We start from the raw sequence: 22,695 nt of genomic DNA on the forward strand, positions 1-22,695 counted from the left end.
GGCTATTGATAATACTGAGGGAGGTGAATGTCTATCTGACTCCTAATAGTAACAACAGAATACGTAAATATTTTTTATAAAATATCCATAAATTACTATGCTTTACCTGCTGCACAAAAATACCAGTCCTTTCTGAAGCTAGCAGACAGGGTGCTGTGCCATGGCAGAACCCAAGGAGTGCCTTGGGACAGAGTAGAGTACGGTAAATACACTTCTACTTTCTAAACTAAGAGCTGTTTATCTTTCTTTAGTGCACATTTCAGCAAAGAGCAAGATGGAACAAAGAGTAGGACACACTCCAGAAAGCAGTAGGATGCAACATACTTTACCTTGACACTTGATTCTAGGATAAGATTCTCTTCAAGTGTTACAGACAGTACAGACTCATAGTGTATGAGGTAGGAATGGGATCAGAGTCAGGAATTAGCTGTTCTCCAGAACAAACTTCCCTTGCATGTATCAACACAGCATGTTCCTCTGTGCACATAATTGATAGGTATTGTCTGGATCATTGCATGGTAGTCCATGAGGAGGCATTAGTCATTGAAATGGAAACGTCTACACTTTCCGTAAAACATCTTGAAGAGATCTTAGAATACAGGGAGGATAGGATACAATGACAACTAATTTTCAGAAGGACCTGTATTTGCAAGAGCCTGGACAATTGCATGACAGGTTTCTTGAGGATAATGGGGAATATTTGTTGTTCTGCTTAAGGCTATTTTTTCTGCCCACAGTTCTCACATTACCCAGCAAGCAATTGTGCATTTGCCTGCCAGCTGTGCCAAGTTCAGGGCTTGCTCCATTGATGAGGACATTTTAAAGAGCAAAGTTGTTTTCAGTTCTGCCAGTGTCCCATTGGGAATTGCCATAAGTCACTTCACAGTTCTGTATTTCTTGCCTATGTCCTTCTTCCTCATGTCATTCTTGCCTATGTAGACTGTAGGCTATCCTGCTGTGGTTTGGTGCGGTGCCACGTGAATCTCATCTCTTTATGCCTGAATCTGTCTTCTGGAAAAAAGAAGACAGGCTGCAATAGGTGGTTTGGTGTTCTACTTCTACCATTTAAATATTTTTTTACAGTCTGATAAATACTTAGCTCGCATCTAATATGTACCCTTTCAAGCTGTGCATTCACACAAGTAATGGATGTTACAAATCTTGGTTTCAGTTCATCTTCACCAGATTTGACATCAAACACCAAACTGACAGCAAACCGGAAGAGCACAGGGCAGCTGAATATGAATCCTGCAAGTGGCAACACAGCCACTGCTGAGCGGAGCAGACACCAGAGAAGCTTCTCTGTACCCAAAAAGTTTGGAGATGTGGACAAGTCCTCGGACCCACCGCGCAGTGCCACACTAGACAGAATTCAAGCATGCACCCAGCAAGGCCTGTCCTCTAAAACAAGAAGTTCATCCTCTCTAAAGGACAGCCTCACCGATCCATCCCATATTAACAATCCAACCAACCTCCTGGCCACCATCTTCTGGGTTGCTGTAGCTTTGATGGAATCAGATTTTGAGTTTGAGTACCTAATGGCACTGCGGTTGCTGAATAAACTTCTGGCTCATCTGCCACTAGATAAAGCTGAAAACCGGGAGAAGTTAGAGAAGCTGCAAGGGCAGCTGAAATGGGCAGACTTCTCAGGACTTCAGCAGCTACTCCTGAAAGGATTCACTTCCCTTACTACCACTGACCTCACACTCCAGCTCTTCAGTTTGCTGACACCAGTGTCTCGAATATCCATGGTGGATTCCTCTCAAGCTATAGGTAAAACCATTATCTTTTCCTCTCTTTCTGTTTCTGTTGCATTGACATTTGCTGAGAGACCTCACTCAGCTATCTGAACAAAACCAAAAATAGTAATTTTTCTTTCTCTTTGAATATAGCATAATGTACTATTGCTTTGAGCTGGGTGAGCTTTTTTGAAATTTCATAGAAGTAATGACCTGTTTCTAGAAAGTGAGTCTATTGCACAATAAGGTTTTGGAGGAGAGAAATCGCGTATTGTTTAGCATTTCATTTCTAGGGCTTTAGCAGCATATAAAGTTTCTGAGCATGTAAGGACATACTGTCAAAGCTTCTTTTAGCTATTTTGGTCAGTTTTTCTGTTCAATTGACTTAAAACTATGTCCAACTGCTTGATTTTAAATTAGTGTTTTGTGGTATTTTCTCAAAAAAAATAAATATCAAAAACTCTTATACATTCTAGATAAACTACAATAGCGCAATGGTGAGTGAGGAGAGAGGCCTGGGTGGTAAGGAAATAAGATTTCCTTAATAAGATTTTGAAATTCCCCATTATTTAGCTGAGGTTGCTGCCGCTTCTAAATTATATTTCTTTAAGAGGCTTTCTGCATTGTTCCAGATTTTTACTCCTCTCTTTTGGTCAGAAACACAGATACTAAGACAAATGTCCAGGCTTTACAACTAAGTCGTAACAAGCCTAGACACAGAGTAAATGCTAGACATAGAGTGATGAATGCCATGAACAGCCTGTACATCTCTAAGCACCTGTGTGGTGCCTGTATTCCAGTTTTGCTTGGGCAATTCACACACTGAATTGCTGGGACAGTACCATCTGGAGGTATCTTTCTTTTTCCCTGAATACAGAGGGAGAATAGGGAAACCATGATTCTAATTTCAGCAACTCGTTTAATTGTGTAGAGTGAGAGGGAATGAACAGTTAAAAAATTATTTTCATAGAACAAATTCTTTCCTTTCAAAAAGCAGATTCTGTCCAGATACAATTTAGTTGACTTCTGAGCTCCCACCTAAACTAGAACAGCATTTGTTAGAGCTCTCTGTTGCAGCTGCTGCAGGTATTTCATCAATTACCTTGAGCTATGAATTGGTGCAGAAGAGCTGAATCCCAGTTCCAGACAGCACTTAAGCTAATTACAGCACCCAGAATCTGGTGCATTATTATTATCTTGAACAGTATAAAACAATGGAAGCTGTGCCTGGCAGCTGACCAAAACAGTTGTTTATTAATCAATACTTACTGAATTTCTTGTGTTTTAGCAGCTGTAGTGAAAATGCCACTGGCTAAGACTGTCAATAAACCAGTTAAGTGGAAAAGATAAAAATTATCTCTAATAGGAATGTGCAGTAGTGTTTGCAGAAATGGGCTCATGCTTTACAAAACTGTTGTTGCCTAAATGACATACTGGATTTTCAAATTGAGGCCCCTTTAAGACAAATGTGCTGTGGCCAGTGGTGTGGCCAGCTTGACAGGGCCTGTGTGAGTTTATGGCTGCTGTAATATTGAAACCGTGAAATGCCAATATAAAGATCACTGTGGCTCTTGCTGTCCAGAATGTATGTTTTGTTCTGTGTTTTTGTTCTAGGATTTCCACTGAATGTTTTGTGTCTCCTGCCCCATTTAATTCAGCATTTTGACAGCCCAAACCAGTTTTGTAAAGATATAGCCGAAAGGATTGCTCAGGTATCAAAATCATTTACTGTTTTGTACATCCTCAAACCCTGTAAATGCAGTTGCCTTGTTCTTGATATATTTTGATGTTTATATTTAATTAGGTTTGTTTGGAGGAGAAGAATCCCAAGCTATCAAATCTTGCACATGTCATGACCCTTTATAAAACACACAGCTATACAAGGGACTGTGCTACCTGGGTAAATGTGGTTTGCCGTTACCTTCATGAAGCATTTGCTGATATTACTTTGAGTATGGTTACATATTTGGCTGAGGTAAGTTTTCAAAAACTTTTTGGTTCTCTAACTCTTCTGTTGCCCAACAGCCCAAAGAGATGAAGTATGCCAGCAAATTACTGAGAGCTCTGCATCTATTACTTATAATTAGAAAATAAAAGCAGAAATTGGCAGGAAAAAAGTAGAATTACTTTTAAAATGCAACAATATTGAACACTAAAACAAAAGCTGATACATCTTAAAGCAGAATCCTTCATCAGCCAGTTGGATTTTCCAGTGTGAAAGTGAGAGGAAACTGGATAGTTATTTAGATCTCATTGAGGAAGATCAGAAGACTAATTCCACAATGGGTTTTCCAGCATAGTAAGATACCATTTGCTATATAAGGATCTGGTTCTTTATACAAATTTGTATGCATTCCTCTAATACTGAATGGTATAATCTTGCTGCAAAGGTTTTCCCATGTTCATTGTTTACTCCTAACACTTTTCACATGTGGAGTATAGTGCTGATACAGTACTGGGCGTCCAAGGTTCAGTTCTGCTCTTTAGCATGAGGCTGCTTGGTATTCTGTCCTCTCCATTGTCAGATCACTTTCACAACAACATTTTCTTACAGGGTTCTCAGGTTTATCCCTTCCCTGCTGAGTTGTCTTCAGTCTCCCCTCTCATCCAGAGAGAAGACAGTTCTGTGTTCACAGAATCATTTTTAGGCTGGAAAAGACCTTTGAGATCATCAAGTCCAGCCCCAAATCTAACATTGCCAAGTCCACCACTAAACCATTTCCCTCACTGCCACATTTATACATCTTTTAAATATCTCCAGGGATAATGAGTCCACCCTTTTCCTGGGCAGCCTGTTCCAATGCTGGGCAACTGTTTTCATGAAGGTATTTTTCCAAACACTCAATCTAAACTTTCCCTGGCCCGACTTGAGACCATTTCCTCTTACACTATCAATTGCTACTCTGGAGAAGAGGTTGACACCCACCTCTCTACATAAATTAACTAGTGCCTGCCAAAGGATCTATAAAAAGCCCTCAGGCATCTCTGATACTGGCTATTCACAAATTTTCAAGAGCCTGAAAAGCCAGGTGCTGCTCCCACACTCACTTAAGGCTTCAGAGCAAGCTAAGCCCTGCTACACCGGGCTGCAATTCCTCACCTTGCTTGCACATAGAGGCTCTAAGTAAACAATCGTATGTGATCTTAAGTGATGGTGAAAGCCATTGACTCCTGTGGGAGCCTTAAACAGGACCTTGAGGTTTTTCAGTCTCTTTTCAAGTCCAATTACTCTGGAGAATTATTAGCTCTTCCAATGAAGAGTTCTTCATGGCATTGAACCCTCCATAGTCAAGTGTCTTCTTCACACTGGAAGCTTGTATTCCTAATAAAAAAATGCTATTAAAACTATATTTGTAGTAAGGAAATGCTATAAAAATGTAAGTGTTCAGATTCTTTCTCCTTTGCTTTCCCAGCCTTAGGAAAGCAGTTGCCCTTCTGTTTTCCCTTCAGTGCTCCCTGTACAGTCACTGGTCCCACAAAGGCCATTGCTCGTGATCCTGCTCCCCTTGAAACCAGTTGAGACGTGCATGTGGAGCCTCCTTCCTGCACAGTTCCCCCTTGCTGTAGATTGGCACCACCTACTGTATCAACAGCAAGCCAGGCAGGCTTTTTACTGTAATTAAGACACATTCCTCACATAGCACCACCAGCAACAGGATGGCAGAGTTGTAAGCACTGACTTCCTTTCTCTGTATTTACATTGAGTACAGCTCTGTTGAGTCATGTCTGGAGAATATTTATATGGGCATAGAGTAGCTACCACTCTGGTGGTGTATCAAAAGACAAGAAACCATCTTATTCAGCGCACTGTGGCTTTGAATATTTTTTTCCCCGGCTTTCAGAATGTTTCCTCTTTACTTCTTAGTTAATCCCCCAGCCAGGATAAGCAATGTGCCCCTGTCTCCTGTAAACCAGCTGTAGGATATACTGTCAATTGGTAAAGCCAGAGAGGTTAACAGCCCTACTGGGCAACCTGCACTTGAATGTTTAAGCCTTACACAGCCTTGAGCTTTCACAATCCTGGTTCAGTCCCCAGGCTCGGACAGAGGGAAATTGTGAGACAGGCAGAGTTTAAGAATATCAAAGGAAATCGAACTGCAACAGTGACCCTTCCAAACACAGGTATAGCTTCAGAAGGAGACACTGTACCACAAATCAAGACTGTGAAAACAAATGCTCTCAGCACAAAGTAGAAGTTTCAATTACTGGCATTCAGATAAATTTTATTTCTAACTTATTCAGTGGCAGGTCATTGCTTGTCACCAAGGGATATGATTCTAGCACAAAATAAAATATTTGAGCTCTGTTATTATCCAAATCTTACAGTGACAAGTAGTGCTCCTTACTTACTTTTACATATGCTCCATTAAAGAAAGATTATAATTTCTTCTAGAAAAATACTGGGAGATCTCAATCTACAGATGAGGAAAAATCACTATTCAGTTGTGCAGTTGTGCAGTAGAACTCCACAACCAAAATCAGATTAGTATACAAACATATTACTGAAGGCTTACTGTGGTTTTATGCTAGATTTTTGCAGATTAATTTTTAAATATTTAAACTTTAGTCATGACAGCATACTCATTCTGGGAGTATATCTGAATTGGCATGGATCATATTAAACTGGTGACTCATTAAGTCCAGGGTCATGCTCAAACTTAAGTAGCTCATGCTATTAATAGACAAGAAGGGACAAGAATCCGTAGTGCATAGTAATATGCTTATGGTAGATTTTTCCACCTCCTCCCTGTTAGATGGAGGAGGATTGCTTGTGATAAAAACATAAGCATTTATAACCTGTTCAAAACCAAAGAATCGGTAGAAACTAAACCATCTGTATTGCAAGGGGAAGCACACCCTAGATAAGGCATTAACCTGAGTAATAGCTTGTCTATCAGACATGGCTTTTGAAATGCCCTCTGTGTTTCCTCAAAACATTTGTTTGACTTCATGGCATTGCCTCAGAGCCAAGTATCTCTTCACACTTCCTGCCAGACTGGGAGGGGCAAAGGGAACTGTCTCCTTTGGTAACAGCCCAGACAGCCCTTGAAAGAGAAGGCTTCTTCACGTAGTTCTGGGCTAGATGTTGCTTCGTGAAGGGGGCAAATGTTGCTAATAGAGTGTGAATTCCTGACCCCAAATAAGACCCCCAATAGTTACCACACAGAACAAAAGAGGAATCCACAATTCTCCAAAGCAGGTCATATGTACAAGAGTCAAAAAAAAAAAAAAAAAGAAATAATTCTGGGAACAGAATTATTTCTTTTTACATATACAGTGGAAACTCATTGTCCTGGAATTCTCTTATCCAAATGATGTGTTACCACAACTCCATCTTGCTGCTATTTTTGTTACTTCTGGCAGCAACAGAATTCATATTGCACTAAAGGCATGTTAAGGTTGCTATTCTTTTTTGAAACAGAAATACTCTTTCAAATTCATTATGTATTTAAGGACACCCTTGAACTACCAACTGCCACATATTTTCATCTGAGCAGATGAAAACTGATACAGTCCTCAAATATGTCAGATTTAAGAACCAAGAACTGTTTCAGTCAACAAATTATTTTGACAACAAATTTATACAAACTGTAATGGAAATGACAAACTTTCAGAGGTAAGGTTCCTATAACAGCTTTCTAAACAGCAGTTGAGACAAAACTCCCATTATTTCCCAATAATTCCTTTTCCTATCCCAAAAGGGATTGTCTGATGCAGTAGCCTCTATCAGAGAACAAAAGCATTTCTTTCTGTCATCCAGATAGTTTTTTCTAATCCTACATTGAAATGGTATGCTGGCTGATGTGCTGCATCACACAAACTATTTGCAAACAAGGAGTCAAACTTTCCATTGCAAGATCCTAACAGAAGGCAAAAAACCCCTCTGTAACCCGATTTTGAAGAGGAATTGCTAAGCACATTTTCTCTCTCAATAAAGGTATCTGATAGGTTGAAGGCATCTAAGGTCAGAAGCAGGTTGCCATGTAGTACCTTTAATTTAAAATTCCTCCTGTCTATTTGTGGAGGAATGGATAAGTATAATGAGTTCCCTTTATTGTGCTCTTAATGGAATTTGCTTGCTTTCTTTTATGAATCCCTAATGGCTGCTCACTTCTGCTGATGAGAGAAATCAGAGGATATTTAGTGGGATAAAATAGGTTCCATTTGCACTGGCATGAAACATTCTCATTCAATAAAAGGAGAAACCCTATCCTTCTATATCCTTAGAAAGATATCTAAAAAATTACTAAAGTCTACTTGGATAGGAATTAAAATTTTTCTCTGATAGAAGGCAGGAGGCATCTTAGAGTTTTTATAGGCAATTTTTTTCTAGAATCAAATAAGTCTAACAGCCAGTGATTGAACTTTTCTGCCAGCCTGAATTGGGAGAATGGTGTCTAGTACTGAGGCTCTGATAACCTCCAGCAAAAATATTTGATTGCCTCTGAAATTTGTGGAGTGGAACAGTGCCTGTCACCAGTGAAAGAACATGCTGCCTGCCAGGAAATTTTCAGCTGGGATATTTCACACATACACAAACAAATCATGGTTGTCTATATGCCTCTGGAATTACTTGCATTTCTAAGGTTCACCGTGATATTCCAGGATCTACACTCAGGTGTCTGAAAATTCCAGGATTTAGATCAAGCCCTTCTTTGTATTACTCTCTACAGTAAGAGAGCCCAGGGACTCCACCTCCTCCTAAATAGAAATGTTTCTTTGGCACTTACAGCCAGTGAGCACTGGCAGTGAAATATATTTGATAAATATTTATTGATGTCTGAATAGTAGTAGTTTTGTTTCTTCAGCAAGTTTTCTTTTTTCTCACTGACTTCCAGCAAATGTAGACATGAAAAGATCCACCCCTGTTTTTATTGGACGTGCTTACCCAATTACAGTGTAAATTTTGCCTACCAGTTTACTCAGTTGCTGAGTGTGTTCTCTGGATAAGTTAGGGCAGGCATATATAAAATTAAACAGGCTGGCATTTGGCTTCAAACTTAAACTCTTTTTTACTTCATTCCTATATCATCATCAGTTGTGAAATTATTGTAAAATGGCATTGCAAAATCAGTGAGTGCAGAGTGATGAAGAGTACAATTGCTGTTTGTGAAACTGGTAGCTTTTTACTTAAGAAGAAATGTCTCAAAATTTTGTTATATTCACTTTTCTTTTAACAGCTTCTAGAAAAGGGCCTTCCTAGTATGCAACAGTCCCTCTTACAGATGATCTACAGTCTTCTTAGTTATATGGACTTGTCAGCTATTCCTGTGAAACAGTTTAACATGGAAGTGCTAAAAACCATTGAAAAATATGTACAGGTAAATACCATACTGTTTTTATATTAATGTAGGAACTTGGCAACATTTACTATCATAAGTTGATTTTCTATGTAAGAATTTAAGACTAGATTAGCAGGGAGGGCTGCAAGTGTCTAGTGTGGAAGAATTACCACTTCTTACCTCAGAGCAATCTTAATACCACTCAGAGATTGAGTGACCATTCTTTAATTGTCAGCGCAAGAGAGATGTGGCATAAGCACTTCTCTTCAGAGACCTCTGTACCTAATTCTTGACAAGTGAAAAATACCTGGGAATACTAGGAATTCACAGAGGTAAAAACCTGTGACAAGTCACCTTTTTTGTTAAATGGGGATTCTGCTATGGCCCTTATATTTATTCATACTGATTAAGACATTCAGGTAGGAGATTTTAAATCCTCTGCCAAGTTGGCTTTGTCCACGGGTTTCCCTGCTTATGGGCCAGTTCCCTAACAGTGGCACCTTAGGCAAGTTTTGGTCTTAGGCAAGTCTGGTTTCTTGGTTGAAATTATTTTGCAATTACACACCTTGTCACTGGCCCAGAGAGACAAAGAATATGGATCTTCCAATTCTACATTTTAATTATGTGGTGAAAGAAAACAACTGTAAGTGTAAATAATCTTGAATGTGTGTGAATTTCTGTTTGCTGAGTAAATATGTTATTTCTAGAGCATTCACTGGAGAGAAGCCTTGAATATCCTGAAATTGGTAGTTTCTCGTTCTGCCAGTTTAGTTCTACCTTCCTATCAACATAGTGATCTTTCAAAAATGGAAATACATCGAGTGTGGAACAGTGCCTCCAAGGAGTTACCAGGGAAGACTTTGGAGTTTCATTTTGATATTTCAGAGGTATTTTTTGTAGATTTGCTACTTAACACTTTGATTCTGACTTCTGACTGGACTCTCTTACAGCAGTCTTTATCCTGCAAACCCTTGTAACTTTATAGAACCGAATGGTCCTAGTGACTTTAAAGGGCAACTCACTTTATTTTTAGAAGCTGCAGAATTTTTTGCATCATTATAGATTATTTCATATTCATATGTTGAGGTTAAAAGGAAATACAAACATAAAAAGGCATATGGTACTTTTGGCTTTCCTGTCAGTTATAGAAAATGCTGAGCATCCTATTGTCAATCCAGGAAAGCATTTCAATACCTGTTGGAAAAGGGCCAAAATATTCAGCACTCTGAGGAAAAAAATTAAAAATATGCAAGAAGTGCAGATTTGGCATTAACTTTATAAGCTTTCTTGGGGTTTTGCTGGTTCTTATGTCAGGAACTTGTCTGGCAGTTGCTTTCAGTATTATCTATCCATGAACATAAGTTCTGGCTACTAAGTATGGCTGTTGCTACTGAGATATTCACAGTGGAAAATAAGAAACCTACCAAGTGATGTGAAATTTGCTGCACTCCTTGTTTTACCCCTGTATACAATCTTCAAAATAATCTTTTCCTTCAACTGAAGCAATATGGCTCTTCTAAGTCCATCCTGAAGCAGGGTGCTACTGAATAATTATTGTCTGTTTAAGACTCCAATTATTGGGAGACGATACGATGAGCTGCAGAGTTCTTCTGGGCGAGATGGTAAACCCAGGGCCATGGCTGTCACCAGAAGCACTTCTTCAACCTCGTCAGGATCTAACTCCAATGTCCTTGTTCCTGTGAGCTGGAAGAGACCCCAGTACTCTCAGGTAGGTTGCCCCACTATTCATTAGCAAGTTGCAGTCAGAGCAACTGAATTAACACATTTGGATCCTTAAATGCTTGTGCCCTCTGTGCCCTGTGAAGTGCTCCTGGCTGTCTGGAGCAGTGGCAGCACAACATCCAACCCTATGTGCTGAGTCTTTCATGGACTCAAAAATGGACTGAGTTATGTCACCTTATGTCCCAAAGCTGTTTATCTTTCAACCTGCAGGAAATGCATCTCTTTAAGACCTCTTAAGTCTAGGCCAGATTTAAGTAAACACAACAGGTGAATTCAGATATTAGCAAGGGGAGCAGGTGGATAGCTTGCGCAACTTTTAAAGTTGTTTTCTTGGGAAATTCAGTAAAAATAACAATTTTCCTAGAAGTGATATTTGATTACCTTAATGATTTTACTTATTTGGCAGTTAAAATAAAGCCATGCGGAATAAACTTATTTTTTGTTCTTTTCTCTTTTTTGATATAGCAGGTTGTATAGCAGTGCCTCAGGCCCAATTCTGCAAAAAAAAAAAAGCATGTGCTTAATTTTATGCTTCAGAACTGTCTTTTTTAAGTGATGCGGATGATACAATGTTTCCTTAATATACTCAATGGAATTTATAGACTAATTTAAATATAATAAACAGCAAAATCATTAACAGCTATTTTTATGTTTTCTTGATGCATAGTTGCTCTGAAAGCAACAATCCTTTGAGCATTTAATCACTAATTCTTTGTTGGTTCCTCCTAATTAAAAATTGCTAATGTATGTTTCTAGCCACAAGGAGAATGGGTGGTTAAAAACATGCTCACTTGAGAAATATCTTGTTTTCTAGAAAAGAACAAAGGAAAAGCTGGTGCATGTCCTTTCCCTATGCGGTCAGGAAGTTGGGCTGAGTAAAAACCCTTCAGTAAGTAGCCTTGTATTGACCAGATTTTTGTTTCATTGTGTCCTAAGTGTTGAAAGCAAAGAACTGTGTTTCCCAGAGTTGCTGACCAGATCTGCATAGTTCTGAAGTCACTACTGTCATTATCCTTTGTACTGGCCCAGGCTGTGTTTCTCAGCATATGGACCAGGGAGCGAATGGCCCTTTCACTTAAAGTGGATTCACTTTGAGAGCTGTGTGTGGTTTTCATGTGAGAATCTGTGATGCAGTAGGTTTTATTTATGCCATCTCAGTGGGTAGAGAGTAATGACATATTACCAATCCAGAACCTTTATAAAGTAAAAAATTAAATTACAGAAATAAAATGGGAGGGGAAAGGGTGTGTGGGTCTGATTTTTCCATTAGGCACTAGTTCTGATGTTACTCTTTAAAAAGTGTTATCTGGTGCCAGGAAAAGGATGATTGATCATTCAGGGTGGGAAGCTCTTAAAATATTTCTGAAATATTTTCTACAGAAAAAAGAAAAAATTCTGAATGTTTGTGAACGTGGCATATGTCGTGTATTACGGAGCACAGGTCCTTTGTTTCTGCAAGATGGGAACTGTTTAATTTTTGCAACTGAATTGCAGACACAAGTATCCACAGTGGGAAAGAAAAAAATTATAGCTTGTTGTATTTTCTAATCCTGACATATTTTTTAACAACTTGTTAACTGGAGGGTTTTTTTAAATGAACTTACTATATCATCCCCTTGACAGTATTTTCTCTGCTAAGTTCTCTGAATTTTGTTCCTATATATGTATACAAACATCCAGGCAACATCAATCTGCAGCCATTAGGCGGTAGCTGTAATATTCTTGGACGTGTTCCCACAGTATGAAGTTGTTTCTTTGTACGAGTTTAATCTGAAGGCACCTGTCCAACATAAATAATAAAGAGTGTTCTAAAAATACTCAGTGAAGGAATTAGGTGTGTACTGGAAATACAGTCTTCTGAATAACCAATTACAGCTTTTAGGAAGAAACAACCAGAGGGAACAGTTTGTAACAAAAGCAATCCTTTGAACTGTAGGTGATTTTTTCTTCCTGTGGTGATTTGGATCTGATTGAGCACCAGACGAGCTTGGTCTCTTCAGAAGACGGAACAAGGGAGCAGGAGAACATGGATGATTCAAACAGTGAACAACAATTCAGAGTCTTTAGGGACTTTGATTTCCTAGATGTTGAGCTGGAAGATGGGGAGGTACAGTATATTTTCTCTGAAACCACTTCTTATATTAAAACACTTTTATGCTCCTTCTGCTAAACACTTCTCTTCTTGTAACATAAAACTTTAACTGCGTAACTATAAACGTACTTTTAAGTTCAGATTATTTATGATCTTCGCTTAGTGTTTATTTCAGTAGTGTAGCAGTAAAAAGACTACCACACCCTTCCTTTCTGAATCTACTTTAGGAAACACTGCAAAACTGGTGGTGGAAAATAAAGCCTCTGTTCTAGTACCTTTTTGGTGAATTTACTTTTAAGTGAACTTTTTAAAATACAGTTTATAAAGATCTAAGTTTTTAAGAAAATATATATATTTGCTAATTAAAAACATATAAAACGAAATTGTTACAAATCTGTTGGTTCATAGGAACCCTCTGAAACATTAATTCAGGCCTTCAGGCTGCTGTTATTCCTGCAAGTGCCGATGAAATCACTTGGAGATGTACCTTCCACTCTGCTGAGGTGTCTGTGATTTTGTCATTTCAAGCAGGAACTACGCAAAATCCTGAGCACCCAGATCAAGTCTTGACAGGTGGAGCCTGTCAGCTCACCTTGAGCTGAAATTGCTGAAGGGAAAAATTTGAAGAACGGATAAATTTGTGGGGGCTACACCCTTTAACCTTGCTAATATCAAACTTGGGGTATTTCTTTCTGTTTGATCAGGAAAAACCAAAAATTAATATCCGTTGCCAAACAAGTCAAACAACTTTGTTGCTGTTTAAAAGTTCAGAAACTTTTAGTTCTTTTGAAGGACTTAAGACTCAGACATTCAGCAAACTTAGAATTTAATAACTTGTCATAATCTGGACTTGTTTTTAACATAAATTCGGTCATCACTCCTAGCCCTGAGAAGAACATGTGTACAGGAAGAAATATTCATTTTTCTATCTAATTTTACTACAGTCGTAAAATAATTTTAAGGTAAACAGAGCACTCAGATGTGAACTCTTGTACATCTGATTTTTTTTTCCAATGAAGACAAAGGATGAAGGAATGGGGAAAAAAAACTGTTCCAAAGTCCTTATTTTTCCAAATCAGGAATTTCTGTATCAAAATAATAGTAATCTTGGCTCACAGCTGCCCATGACTTTGCTAAGGAGAAAAAAAAAAAAAAACAACAACAGCAAAAAGAACCTGAAAGGGTAGTTGGCAGCAATGGTTGAAAATACATTAGACAAATATTGAAGGAGCTTCAAGGTTCCAAACAAGGATGAATGATAAAACAATAATGCCAGGTTGTTTGGCAAAAATATACTGGCTGCAGTAATTTCTGTGTCTTAAATGCTGTGTCTTAAATCCTACAAGGATGCAGGACTGCAATTTTGACTGAAGATCATTTGATAATTTTTTGACCTGAAATTCAGGAATTTCTTTCTCTTCACCAGTTAAAACCATATAGAGAGTATATATAATTGTGCAGAACAATTCTTTTTAAAATAAATTTGCTTTCATGGACTCTGATTCTGCACTGACTTTTTTTATACATGTGGCAAACTTCAAGACTGAGGCCTAAATTAATTGGTATCCTACTAGTCTTAAGTTGGCCATGAAACAGATACCAAGCTTCTCTAGTTTTATGTGAAGTAAAATTTAAAATGTTGAGTTTCACTTAGTGGTTTTAAATTGCCCTGGATTATGTTCCAAAGTTTAGTTCAGCCTTGACTTACTACTATTTTAAAAATAAATTCAGACCTGGTGGAAAAGGCTCGTTCTCTAATGACTGAGTTGAAACTGTAACATTTACATCATATCTGAGTGTGTTATATTCATAAAAATGAAAAACCAGTGTTAGAAAATTTAAGCTAGCAAGAGCAACATCAGTCCAAAAGAATGCATATGATTTTAACAAGCCAGTGATGCTTGGATCAACCTCAGACACAAGGTATACTTGTTTGAAGTTTCCTAAAGATGTGAAAGCAAGAAATAATTATTTTCAGATTTGAAAGGTAGAGTTGAAGTTTCTGTGATAATATTTGATAAAATTGTAGGCAAATGTTTGTCGATGATGTCTTTCATGCAGTGATTTTACATAGATTCTTTCTATTTGTTTTTCTATCTGTTATATCTGCTACCCAGGAACTTCAGGTAAGAATGCTACTTGAATTCAGATGTGCCAGCATATGTTATGCCTTCTTGCAAATTTATATTGTAGAATAACATCATAGTTTTGCTGTTGCCTCCCCCCCTTCAGTGTGTGCGTAGGTGAGTGTGTGTGTGCGCTTGCATTTTAGACAGGTGCTTCATTTTTTGTCTTGTGTTAGAAATATTCCTGAGGTATTTTTCAAAAATTTTGATTCACTTTAAGTTTGTTTTTGACATGTTCAACAGTCTTCACAAATTTTAAAATATCTTAATTCTAGTGTCAATGTTTTTCAAACTGAGCCCTTTCTCCTTGAGATATCCTTGTGCATGGTTAATATGTAGAAACTTCATTATTTATACAGTTTGGGCCATTTGTTTGTAGGGGAAAATTATAGTAATTTCTACCTTTTCTGTTATGTCATATTGTCTCCTGTTCGCACCTTGCTAAAGCTGATGTCTGAGACCTCTTAGGACAGTTTACATTATTGCTATCAGACTGAATTTAATTGAATAAATAAATTAATTTCTGCAGCCTAATTTAATACAGCTGTATGGTCCTACCGATTTTGCTGACTCATTTACCCTGTGAGGAAAGCTGAAAAGACACATCAGTCATTGGCAGTTTGGTGCCTAAATTTTAAGTTTGTCGATGTATGGAGAGAACTGAAATGATAGAGATTTTTATGGGTTGTACAAACAATACAATCAGCAACCACGGAATTTTGCATATCTGTTTCTGATCATTTGTACATCAGTTAGTATGCAAACACAACCCCCAGGAATCTTTGTCTCAAAATGCCTGTGCTGTAAGAGATACATCCATATGGGAACAGTACCTTACTATGTAGTTCCAAAATACTTCTGCCCATACCCTACAATAGTTGAGCGTTTCCATTAACTTTGTGTGCTTTGTCAATACAGTAAGGATGAAAACTTGTGTGAAAGAGGTTTTGCATGATTCTTACTGCCTCTGTGGAGGAGCTTTACTGCTCTCCCCCACACAGGATTACCTTCCCTTCTGTCTCTACTTTCCCCTGGGCTGTTGTAAAGTTTGAAGTAGCTGCAAGGGCACATCTGCTCCTTCACCAGAGGGTGGTGACTGTAGGAAGTTCTGTGTGGTACCTGCTCACCAGACACGCTTATAACATGACTGTATTCCTCTGAATTGATGTTTATCACTGGTGACTTTTCAGAAAGGAGATGGCTTTGCTCCTGCTGTAGATAAAAATGAACAGCCTCTCAAACACATCTTTGCTCTTTCTTCTTAACTGTGAAAGAAAGATTGCTAAATAGACTACAAAAGCAACAACTCCATCTTCATAGACGTGCTGACCTCTTGTTTAAACTCGATATGGTTCTGGGTGCCCCTGTAGTAAACTTACTCTAATCCAAATGCTATGGGTATTTGCGTTACAGTGTTTCATCTCTTTTACCCTTTTCCCTGACTTTTAATTCACTACCCCTTCTAACTGCATGCCCTGAAAGTGTCCCTTTTATTTTTCTTTTTTGCTGGCTTCCTTCTTTAAGGCTTGCAGAATAAAACTGCAACAGGAAGCATTCCCATAGACATGGACTGCTAAATTTACTGATGGCTTTACTAGGCATCATGAGGATAAGGGTGTGATGGCAGTCATCTTTGCTTGCTTATTTATGTCATTTTGTCATTTGTTAGTTCAGTAATTGATATGTTTGTGGAGGATGTCTCATTGCTGCATGTGCCTTTGAGGGGGAGGATGGACAACCAAAGAATTTGTTAAAATAAATAGCTTGGAACTGAACAGTCATTTTTATGATTTAAAGAGACCTGACTTCTTAAGTTAGATGTGTTCTGTTGTCTTTCCACACAAAACTACTATATCATACCAGTCCCAGGATGAAAACACAGGGTTCTTCCAATAATGTGCCAGGCTTCATAAAAATGTCATCTTTATTTTCTCTTCATTATAGTGCATTCCTTAGTTCTAAATGTCCTTGTGAATTGCAAGGGTTGTCTTTTTCCTTAAAAATATTTTTTTCTATTTTCATCCTATTTTTTCATGAAATGGTGAGCTTAATGTCATGAAACTGAGCTTTCCCTCCTATTCAAATTCCACAGTCCATTGCATTAAATGGTAATGATGCAAAATAGAACAATTTGTTGATTATTAAGGTGGTAAGATTGCAATTTAATTCTTTGCACTTTATGCAATTTGGTCCCCATTCAGTAAATGTCTGAGTAGTCCCAAAAGGGCATCACCCAAGTGTTTAAAATCCCGAGTCTGCTTAAGGGACCTTACTGAACTGAGACCTCTTTCTCAATGGCTGCACCCAGGAAATAATCATAATTAGTTATTTGATAATCATATTATTTTTTAGGCAGAACTATTTTTTAAATTAATATTTAAAATATCACTGTTAGCTTGAATTTTCAGTGATTGACTTGCTTGTCAAAGAGTATTGCAAAAAAGAGTCTTGTTTAAAACAGAAAGCCCTGAACCTTGAAAGGAAACATTTTTCTCTATAAATTTCCTTCCCATGTTGATGCAGGATTGAGGGCTTTCACCTAGCTAAAGTACCCAAAACTGCATCTGAATACTTCTGGGAAGATCTTTCTTGCTGTGTAAGGCCCCTTTTGCCTCTGGAGGTCCATGGCAGGAGCAGTTGTGGTCCTGCATTTGCCAGAGAGGAACCTGGCTAGACATAGGAAGGGAGCAAGAGATTATTGCAAACAGGGAAAAGGCATACAGTCCACTGGAAAATACATACAGTAAATAAATGGAAAAAGGGTGGGAAGCTTATTGTCATTTTTATACATGAAAGAAATAAAGTGATCTTTTTATCAGTTTACCAGCCTAACAAATGGTTACATGATTTGCTTAATGCACTCAGCTTTTATGTAACTAAGTGTGGGATTGGAACTGAAAGTCTGATAAATATAAAATGTTTGGTCCATTTGACTGTGTCCTTTTTTATAGTGTGAGATCACAGGCAATGCTTATCAGGCTATTCCCAAAATATAGTTTCAAATAATTCAAGTAGATTCAAAAATAAACAATATGGGCCTAGAATAAAAGTTTAAAAGGTGTGCTGCTTAAGGTGTTACATTTTTTGTGTAAAGCAATGGTTTGTTCAAATCTAATCACCATTATGGTTATGTATATAAAGCAAAGAATCTAAATTCTTTAACACAAGTTTTGCAATTGAACCATTGGTATGAACTGTGCTTCTAATACTTTTAAACATCGTGAAAAAATCCTTTGAAATTGCTTTCAAACTTTTTCTTTGCGTGTCACTGCTCTACTGGTATCGAGGAGTGTGTATATGTGGACTTACAAAAACAAATTCTTAAATTAGCAAATGCATGAAAAATACCTAATACTGAAAAGAATGAGTGTTCATTTAACTGCCATTTCCATGCTTCTGCTCTTATCTCCAGGTGAACAAGCAAGATAATGCTTATTTCAAGTTTTTACTATACTTTTACATAAAAATATTTCTGGAGCTAACTTTGATCGGATGCTAGCATATGGTTGGTTATACATCAAGCAAGCTGACCTCTGTCTGATTTCAGGGTGAGAGCATGGACAACTTCAACTGGGGGGTGCGCAGACGGTCCCTGGACAGCCTGGACAAGTGTGACATGCAGCTGATGGAAGAGAACCAGCTCTCAGGGAGCACACCCAGCTTGAACAAAATGAACCATGAGGACTCAGATGAGTCATCAGAGGAGGAGGACCTGACCACCAGCCAAATCTTGGAGAACTCAGATCTAGTAAGTTGCAAACTTAAAATTTAGGTAAAGATAGGGTGGTGGGTTTAAATAAGCTGGGCTTTTAGTTTGGTCTGCCCAATTGGTGCAATCTAATGAGCTGATATTGGTGGGTGCATTTTCCCTTATTTGCAAAGGTAAACAGGAATTTTAATGCAAAGTTTGAAACACGGGAATCATCAGATCTTACTATTTGCCTTTTTTACTATGGGACAATTTTTGACAATTGGCCAATGGCAGATTTTTTCTGATATATTTAATGTTTAGAGAAATAGAACGAGACTCTGGGTTGGTAAATGGTGTCAGATTTTCATTGTTCACTTCTGGGATGCTTTTAATAAAATTTTTATGACTGAAATATTGAAATATACAGCTGTATACTCAGTTCTTTTACACTTTTATTGTCTTTTAAACAGATTATAAATCTTTCCCCATCTGAGGATGCAAATCATATTGACTCACTTTCTACATCATGTGACACAACTTCAGCAGACCCTCATCATTTTAACATGGGAACATCCAGTTTTGATGTGTCTTTGCCTGGTATGAATAATCTCCAGGTATCTGAAGGAACCAAGGTGAATACATTTTTTTTTCTTTTTCAACTGGACTGTATTCTATGTAGCACTGTTACAATTTTTTTTGCTTGCACTTTCATAAAGGGTTTGATCTGTGAAATCAAATACATTCTGGCTTCCTCTGTCTAATGGCATAGTACAATACATTCATGCACTACTGCACTTTCATACCATTTCCTTTCTACTTATACTTTCTTTATTAAGAGGTTTTATTTATTGTTTCTTAAATATGTTGCACTACATATGCACCAAAATACTACAAGCTTGTCAGAAGACAAGTTCATGAACTGACTACAAGTTATAACTCCAAGGCAATATTCTTTTGCTCTTCATGCTGAATTAAAGAACAATATGCCAGCTCATGTGGTGGGTGTATGCGTGTATTCTCATATTTTTGTATGTGGGGACTTATTGTACAGTTGTGTGCCCTGGATTCAGTACTTGCCTTTTGGCAGACACACAGAAATTTTAAATTCATGACCACAATATTAAACCATCCTGGGGGTGGGGAGGCAGGATTTGCAAGGATACAACAACCATGTCCAGCACAGCATATTTCAGAGAACTGTGTGAGAAGATGAAGACAGAGCAAGGTTGGAAAATCATTATTAGTAATGGGGATGGTTTCTTTAATTTTCTGTTCGACAGTACTTGCTCATGAGAGATGAGGTGAGCCTACTCCTTTGAGTGTCTTTCCAGAAATATAATCTGGTTTTCAGGGTGTGTGTGAATTAGTGGCTTGATGATACTGTTGACTTCTGTCAGTAAAGCTTCTCTATCATGTCTAAATTATGTGACTTCTGCAGAAAGTGCAGTGTATGTGACTGGGGTAGAGGAGGAATGCATCCTCTGTAATCATTGGCTTTCCTTCTTGCCCTTGCCCCCTCTAAATGCAGCCACACAAAAAATTGATCCTGCTAGCACTGCATGTTTCAGAAGTAATGGAAACTTCTGCTGAAGAGGTCATCGAAAAGGAGTTTGGAATTATGCTGAATATTGAACAAATTGTTTGTGTCAGAAACTGCTGCAGTAGGAAAAAAGGATAGGAGGAGGGAAGTGTTTGTAAGGATAGGAAAGGAGGGGAGCCTCTCCAAACAGTGGCTGTGGAGAAGGTAAACTCATTATCATTTGTCAAGACAACTGTTGGTAGACAAGTAACCACATAACAATGGTAAACAGCAGAAGCTGGCAGAATTTCAGTTCAGGAAGCAGCAGTCAGAACAGACACATTTGCAGGTGGTAACTGCAGCTGATCTCATGCATCCAGCTGCAGTAGCTGTTGATGTGTACATTAAGAACTGAAAATCACAGCTTAGGAGTTCAGTGTATGTCTGGAGGTTTGAAATCTTTATTGTGAAAATCTCTTTAATGTCCCATGTGCCAATATTCATCAAAAATGAAAAGCTTTGGAATAAATAAGTAAGTGAAGAATGTAAAATCAGAGCAGTTTCTTGTGGAATTGACAGGCAAATTCAGCTAGTCCTGGTAGAGGTTTGATATTGGTGTAAAACATAACCCATGTTACCACTGTTACAAAGATGATTGATTTCGTAAGCACAGAATGCTTAATTGGTGGGGGTTTTGCCTCAAAGCTATTTTCTTCTAGTGTGCATACTTCTGTATATTTACTCAAAATAATTAGGAGTCAATGTAGACAAGAAGTTATCCAGGTTTTAGTCAGAAATCTTGAAACTTTAACCTAAGTAATTTTTACTTAGTTTCATATCAGAAAATCTGAGCTCTTTACTGTTTCTCTTTTCTCTGAATTCTTCTTTTCAGAGAGCTGATGAGGTGTCATCAATGCAAAGTTTCTTCTGCTTCTTTAGTGATTTACAAAATGTTTACTTGTTGCATTATAAGCAAAACCAAAAAATATATCAACCTTTAAATAGATATACAGCAATTGAGAGAAACAGACTGATTATGCAGCCTCTTCCTAGATGTTTCAATGCCAAAATCCAGTTATTATTGTTAACAGCACTAAATTAGTTAAGCTTATTTTCTGTTAAAGATAGTGGGATAATTCTGTGAGGATTACAAAAATTCAGATGATGCTTTGTTATGTAGTTTTTCAAGTTACCTAAACTGACATATTTCTGGAAGTGTACTACAGTCCTCCATGAATATTTAAAGTTCACATTTCTCTTTTGCTTTTGGGGCATCATATTAGACTCCAGTGGGTGGGAGGTGTTTGCTTCCTCTTCCTTCCTCCCATACTCTATCCCATCAAAATGTGTTTTCCTCCTACAAACTCTGTCATTGCAGTGAAGAAACTTCAGTGGTTCTTTCAAGCTAATATTTAATATTTGAAGGTGGTTACTACTAATTATAAGCATGAAACCTTTACACTTTTTACCAGGTGCTTTGGTTCCTATTCTGATAATTCAGCCATATAGCTTGCATTTCTCTTTTCAAGGTGGTTTGGGCTCTATTTCATTTCATTCACCATGAACTCAGGAATATTCCTATCACTTTTGTTTAGAAAACAAAGCAAACCAAAAGATTATTCTACTTAATTTCTGATCCTGTTCCCTCTTTTACAAGTCTTGTTTAATTTTTACAAATACAAATTGCCATAATTTATCTGTAGGATCCAAGCAGCTTTGATAAACTGCAGAGGGCCACTTTCCTCATTTAATTCCACTTGCCATGGATTTCCCTCCCTATTCATTTCCAACACATGTATGTACCTGCACATGGGCATATGTGCACAAAGGTTTCAGCAACCCACTGCAGTCATCCCTACAGGAACTGCTTTGACTGCCATCGATGAGGCAGACAAAAGTAAAAAGATTAAAGCTGAAACAAAACTTGTTCAGAGTAAAAATGTGAGAGAAATTGGAATGTTTCAAAAAGAAATCATGAGCTTTAAGTGCTGATAGATGAAAAAGGAAGGAAATTAAGCATAATCCTTTTAATGGCCTGTTACAGTGCTTTGATTCCTCTTGAATGTAAATGACATGTTAAAATTAATTCCCAGTTCTAAATAGGCATATAGGTTTCCAGACAGTGATTGTTTTCAATATATTCTGAGAGGCTTTAGTACAGTCTTGGGCACTATAAAGTGTTAAGAGACAAGGATGGACTGACAGTAACAGGAACCCTATTGTTTTTCCTGAAAAATTACTTCCTTGCTTTGTTTCCACATGCGTTGGAATCTGAAATTCTTTGCTAGACAAGTTGAAAAAATACCTTAAAAATAATATTTATCCAAGGCAGTAAGTTGAGCAAATGCAGTATTTTTGAAGAAGTGTAAGTTGATTCATGTCATTTATAGGTGGTTTTATATCTGTGCAGTTTAACATGTTGTCAAGTGGGTTTTTTCATTAAATGCTTTATATTTATTAGAGGAATTAACTTACTAATTTGCTGTTTTCTAAGACATCATC

At 37.7% G+C, this 22,695-nt stretch overlaps 1 protein-coding gene across 8 annotated transcripts in view; it reads left to right on the top strand.

Moving 5' to 3' along the window:
* Window positions 1-22,695, top strand: part of FRY (FRY microtubule binding protein) — a 201,094-nt gene that overhangs the window by 156,816 nt on the left and 21,583 nt on the right. For 5 of the 8 annotated variants that reach the window (XM_033053179.1, XM_033053180.1, XM_033053173.2 and 2 more), the window contains exons 44-54: window positions 1,172-1,773; window positions 3,354-3,451; window positions 3,544-3,714; window positions 8,921-9,061; window positions 9,730-9,909; window positions 10,590-10,751; window positions 11,580-11,654; window positions 12,702-12,872; window positions 14,975-14,983; window positions 18,531-18,731; window positions 19,145-19,306. In XM_033053179.1, coding sequence (XP_032909070.1) covers window positions 1,172-1,773; window positions 3,354-3,451; window positions 3,544-3,714; window positions 8,921-9,061; window positions 9,730-9,909; window positions 10,590-10,751; window positions 11,580-11,654; window positions 12,702-12,872; window positions 14,975-14,983; window positions 18,531-18,731; window positions 19,145-19,306 — 1,972 coding nt within the window. Of the gene's footprint in view, window positions 1-1,171; window positions 1,774-3,353; window positions 3,452-3,543; window positions 3,715-8,920; window positions 9,062-9,729; window positions 9,910-10,589; window positions 10,752-11,579; window positions 11,655-12,701; window positions 12,877-14,974; window positions 14,984-18,525; window positions 18,732-19,144; window positions 19,307-22,695 lie in introns of all 8 variants that reach the window. The other 3 variants (XM_033053175.2, XM_033053177.2, XM_033053174.2) reach the window with 2 other exon arrangements.

The sequence above is a fragment of the Catharus ustulatus genome, chromosome 2 (genome assembly GCF_009819885.2).
Source record: "Catharus ustulatus isolate bCatUst1 chromosome 2, bCatUst1.pri.v2, whole genome shotgun sequence".
NCBI lineage: Eukaryota > Metazoa > Chordata > Aves > Passeriformes > Turdidae > Catharus > Catharus ustulatus.